At 43.3% G+C, this 6000-nt stretch overlaps 1 protein-coding gene across 1 annotated transcript in view; it reads right to left on the bottom strand.

The window, feature by feature from the left end:
• Positions 1 to 495: 495 nt before the first annotated feature.
• LOC136851058 (uncharacterized) overlaps positions 496 to 6000 on the bottom strand; it is a 6230-nt gene continuing 725 nt past the window's right edge. The window contains exons 2-5 of the mRNA XM_067125028.1: positions 1994 to 2689; positions 1587 to 1754; positions 1219 to 1463; positions 496 to 1017 (exon numbers count right to left, since the gene is read on the bottom strand). Coding sequence (XP_066981129.1) covers positions 496 to 1017; positions 1219 to 1463; positions 1587 to 1754; positions 1994 to 2689 — 1631 coding nt within the window. The remainder of the gene's footprint in view (positions 1018 to 1218; positions 1464 to 1586; positions 1755 to 1993; positions 2690 to 6000) is intronic.

Below are 6000 nucleotides of genomic sequence, written 5' to 3' on the forward strand. Positions count from 1 at the left end.
TATGTAGAATACATATCTTATGTGATTGTCTAGTTCATCGAGACATATAAAAGTCCCGAATGAATTTAAGAACAGCAAGTTTATCGAAAATATTCTCCTCAGGAGAATTTATACTTATAGATTATTAATGAAATGAAAACGTAATGCTACAGTATTTTCTCTTACAATGCATTGGCTTAAATACAAACATAATAAACCAATCTTAGTAGAGAAGAAAATCGACTCGTATCTCGATCAGTGGACACCTAGAACATCATATTCATAGTTATTAGTAATAGTAATGACATATGTTATTTCTATCCGAAAACTCCCAATTAACTTGGTGAAGGAAGGCTAAAACCTCTTCTCTATGTTGATGTTTATTTCTTGAATACCTTCGGATCTTGTTTGGAATCTGGCAAGAGGAGGGGTCACAACCTTCCACCATGACGACACCATTAACCGCCCAGGTTACCACTAGGATGGAGTAATAAAGGGTTACCTCCAATAGGAAGATTAGAAGGAGGTAAACCAGAGACACTTCCTGGATGGGGGTTTGGAGGAGGGGCTCACAGGGTTACTACGGGTTTTACGGGAGTTGGGAGGAAGGGAAGAAGGGTTACCTCCAATGGGACCAGGCTTAGGAGGAGGTGAACCAGAGACACTTCCTGGATGGGGGTTTGGAGGAGGGCTCACAGGGTTACTACGGGTTTTACGGGAGTTGGGAGGAAGGGAAGAAGGGTTACCTCCAATGGGACCGGGCTTAGGAGGAGGTGAACCAGAGACACTTCCTGGATGGGGGTTTGGAGGAGGGCTCACAGGGTTACTACGGGTTTTACGGGAGTTGGGAGGAAGGGAAGAGGGGTTACCTCCAATGGGACCGGGCTTAGGAGGAGGTGAACCGGAGACACTTCCTGGATGGGGGTTTGGAGGAGGGGTCACAGGGTTACTACGGGGTTTTACGGAGTTGGGAGGAAGGGAAGAAGGGGTTACCTCCAATGGGACCGGGCTTAGGAGGAGGTGAACCGGAGACACTTCCTGGATGGGGGTTTGGAGGAGGGCTCACAGGGTTACTACGGGTTTTACGGGAGTTGGGAGGAAGGAAGAAGGGTTACCTCAATGGGGACCAGGCTTAGGAGGAGGTGAACCAGAGACACTTCCCTGGATGGGGTTTGGAGGAGGGCTCACAGGTTACTACGGGGGTTTTACGGGAGTTGGGAGGAAGGGAAGAAGGGTTACCTCAATGGGACCAGGCTTAGGAGGAGGTGAACCAGAGACACTTCCTGGATGGGGGTTTGGAGGAGGGCTCACAGGGTTACTACGGGTTTTACGAGAGTTGGGAGGAAGGGAAGAAGGGTTACCTCCAATGGGACCAGGCTTAGGAGGAGGTGAACCAGAGACACTTCCTGGATGGGGGTTTGGAGGAGGGCTCACAGGGTTACTACGGGTTTTACGGGAGTTGGGAGGAAGGGAAGAAGGGTTACCTCCAATGGGACCAGGCTTAGGAGGAGGTGAACCAGAGACACTTCCTGGATGGGGGGTTTGGAGGAGGGCTCACAGGGTTACTACGGGTTTTACGGAGTTGGGAGGAAGGGAAGCAGGGTCACCTCCAATGGGACCAGGCTTAGGAGGAGGTGAACCAGAGACACTTCCTGGATGGGGGTTTGGAGGAGGGCTCACAGGGTTACTACGGGTTTTACGGGAGTTGGGAGGAAGGGAAGCAGGGTCACCTCCAATGGGACCAGGCTTAGGAGGAGGTGAACCAGAGACACTTCCTGGATGGGGTTTGAGGAGGGCTCACAGGGTTACTACGGGTTTTACGGGGAGTTGGGAGGAAGGAAGCAGGGTCACCCAATGGGACCAGGGCTTAGGAGGAGGTGAACCAGAGACACTTCCTGGATGGGGTTTGGAGGAGGGCTCACAGGGTTACTACGGGTTTTACGGGAGTTGGGAGGAAGGGAAGCAGGGTTGCACCCAATGAGACCAGGCTTAGGAGGAGGTGAACCAGAGACACTTGGATGGGGGTTTGGAGGAGGGCTCACAGGGTTACTACGGGTTTTACGGGAGTTGGGAGGAAGGGAAGAAGGGTCACCTCCAATGGGACCAGGCTTAGGAGGAGGTGAACCAGAGACACTTCCTGGATGGGGGTTTGGAGGAGGGCTCACAGGGTTACTACGGGTTTTACGGGAGTTGGGAGGATGGGAAGCAGGGTTGCTTCCAATGGGACCGGGCTTAGGAGGAGGCGAACCGGAGACACTTCCTGGATGGGGATTTGGAGGAGGGCTCACAGGGTTACTACGGGTTTTACGGGAGTTGGGAGGAAGGGAAGCAGGGTTACCTCCAATGGGACCAGGCTTAGGAGGTGGTGAACCAGAGACACTTCCTGGACGGGGGTTTGGAGGAGGGGTCACAGGGTTACTACGGGTTTTACGGGAGTTGGGAGGAAGGGAAGCAGGGTTACTTCCAATGGGACCGGGCTGAGGAGGAGGTGAACCAGAGGCACTTCCTGGATGGGGGTTTGGAGGAGGGGTCACAGGGTTACTTCGGGTTTTACGGACATTGGGAGGAAGGGAATCAGAGTCACTTCCGGGCGGAGGTCCAGTCACTGGGTTCGGGCTTGAGGTGCTGTTCTTGGTGTCAAGGGAGGCTTCGGAGCCACCAATGTGGGGCCGATAAGGCTGTCTCTGGCCCATGGCGGCTGCGCACAGAGCTGCAAAGGAAATCGTTTGGTTAGCTTCTTGTTTTCCTAAGTTACACACACAATCACACACACACACACACACACACACACACACACACACACACATATATATATATATATATATATACATGTTCAGAGAGAGAGAGAGAGAGAGAGAGAGAGAGAGACGTTTTACAAAATAATCCTTAATATCTAAACGCACTCTTACGCATTAAAAAACTTAACTTCTTTGGAATTACGGCTGAGTCAAGTCTTTTGAAGCAATGTATAATTATTAGTTTTTGTTGGTTTCTTCTTACAAGAAAATTAACTGTATTAGAATGACTTTCGTTTCATGCTACCTTCATTAAACAGCTCTGACGTTCCCAGTGCTGTGTACAGGTTTTAACATTTTGACGTGTCCGGGAAATTTTTATTTATAAGTGAAAATAAGTAAATATTTTGAGAAAAAGACAAATGTTATGAATGAAATACAGTAAAAAGTAAAAAACGCGCCGAAGAGCAATCGAGTTTTCTGTTCAGCGTATAATGTTGTGTGAAACTCTCACCTACGATCGACCAGCCGCTCAGCTGCTCCCCAGATGCGGTCTAGCTGAAGGTGCGTCGGCAACGCCTCCGGAAAGCGCTGCCAGACGCATGGTCATGGGTAAATTTAACTTTAAATAAAATAAAAACTACTGGGGCTAGAGGGCTGCAATTTGGTATGTTTGATGATTGGAGGGTGGATGATCAACGTACCATTTTGTGTCTTTCTAGCCTCTGTAGTTTTTAAGATCTGGTGGCGGACAGAAAGAGTGCGGACGGAGAGACAAAGCCATATCAATAGTTTTCTTTTACAGAAAGCTAAAAAGCCATGCTCATTCATCTATGAGAGCTGAAAGCCAACTCAGTGGTCTGGCTAAACTACTTCAGTAATAACAATATATCCATTGAAATTCCATGAAAATTCTAAAAAAAAAAAAATAAAGATAAATGGTTTCATAAGAATAATTAATTTTTTCCAGCTCGGGCCACAAAACTTCAAATAAATACACTGAGCAAAACACATAGATAAATTTTCCCGTTCAATATGCACATCACTATACAATGACAATTATTTTGGTAAAAAAATTTCCTCAGGGCCAAAACAAAATCAAATGAATTTAAAATCAAATTAAATACACTAAACAAAAAGCACAAATATATTTTCCATTCAATATATACACATATACATATATACAAGTATATATATATGTGTGTCTATATATATATACATATACATATATATGTATATGTATATATATATACATATACATATATATGTCACACATTACCACAGGTGAAAAATAAGAGATGGCGAGTAGGTCCTGACCGGTTTCGACTTTATCTCCAAGCCATTGACGAAGGACTGATATACTACAGGAACAGTACTGACGAACATACACAACCGTTAGAGACTACATATCCACCCACAGGCCGGTGTCAAGGTAGGGGTGGCCTTCAAAACCCATTAGTCTAAAAATCACAATATACTCTCAGGGGACAATACTGATAAAAATACCGACCATAGGCGACATCAGATCAACACCTGACAGGTGTCAGGGAGGCGGAGTTTGGAAAACTCATTAGCACTGCTGCCCCGTACTGTGTTTACAAATATGATAATCTTATTTTCATACATCTCTGCTGCCTACCTTAAAATTTAAACAATTTACAAATTTCTTTTGATATTAAAGGATCAAGTTTATACATCCCCTGACTGATATTCATATTATGGCTATAACTTTCTTTGATGAAGCTAGATTCAATGATATTCCTTTTCAGTGCGTTATTAGAATATACAATCATTTTTGCCCCTTCCCAGTTGATAGCATGACTGTTCTCAGTAACATGTACAAAAATACCACTGTCCCCCTGTGCATATCTCACGTATTTTATGCTCTTCTATTCTCTTTTCCAGCGCTTTACCTGGTTGGCCAATATAAACGTTGTCACAAGACTTAGATGGAATTTTATATACATACCCTTTAGTATTGTCGGGGGAGTTCTTGATAAATACATTTTTCATCGTTTTATTGTTCTTAAATGCGACATTAACACCAAAATTCTTGAGAAGATGGGGGATATATTTCATATTGTTATTATAAGGCAGTGCAAGCAAATTTTTTGTGTTGTAAGGTTCTTTTTGGTTTTGATACGTAGTCTTTTTTGCCGCATCTAGCGCACTGTTTAATACACTGTCAGGATATTTCAATTTCTTGCCTGCATTCCTAATCTTATCTATTTCCTCATCAATATATTCAGAGCTACATACACGTAATGCTCTTAAAAACAGATGAAAACACTGATTTTTTAACCTTATTGCTTTGTCCTGAATAGAAGTGCACATAGGAAGAAATATTAGTGGGTTTTCTGTACACACTATATCTAAACCCATTACTATTTCTTCGTATGAGGGCATCCAAAAAGGGTAAGTACCCATCATTTTCCATTTCCATATTGAATTTAATTAATGGTACTAATTGACTTAACTTGGCGAAAAAGTTATTTACATCTTCGTTCCCTGGCCATACATAAATTACGTCGTCAACATACCTAAACCATGTTACATTGCGTGGAATTATATTGTTTGATATTTTCTTTTCAAAAAATTCCATATATGAGTTACTTAACACTGGGGATAGAGGGTTTCCCATTGCCATACCAAAATTTTGTGAGTAAAATTTACCATTAAATTCTTCTTACGAGTTTTGGTGTTAATGTCGCATTTAAGAACAATAAAACAATGAAACATGTACTTATCAAAAACTCCCCCGACAATACAAAAAGGTGTGCATATATAATTCCATCTAAGTCTTGTGACAACTTTTATATTGGCCAAACGGGTAAAGCGCTGGAAAAGCGAACAGAACAGCATAAAAGATGTGTGAGATAGCACAGGGGAACAGTGGTATTTTTGTACATGTTAGTGAGAACAGTCATGCTATCAACTGGGAAGGGGCAAAAATGATTGCATATTCTAATAACGCACTGGAAAGGAATATCATTGAATCTAGCTTCATCAAGGAAAGTTATAGCCACAATATGAATATCAGTCAAGGGATGTATAAACTTGATGCTTTAATATCAAAAGAAATTTGTAAATTGTCTGAATTTTAAGGTAGGCAGCAGAGATGTATGAAAATAAGATTATCATATTTGTAAACACAGTACGTGGGTAGCAGTGCTAATGAGTTTTCCAAACTCCGCCTCCCTGACACCTGTCAGGTGTGGATCTGATGTCGCCTGTGGTCGGTTGTTTATCAGTATTGTCCCCTGGGAGCATATTGTGATTTTTAGCC

The sequence above is a fragment of the Macrobrachium rosenbergii genome, chromosome 23 (assembly GCF_040412425.1).
Source record: "Macrobrachium rosenbergii isolate ZJJX-2024 chromosome 23, ASM4041242v1, whole genome shotgun sequence".
In the NCBI taxonomy this organism is placed as follows: domain Eukaryota; kingdom Metazoa; phylum Arthropoda; class Malacostraca; order Decapoda; family Palaemonidae; genus Macrobrachium; species Macrobrachium rosenbergii.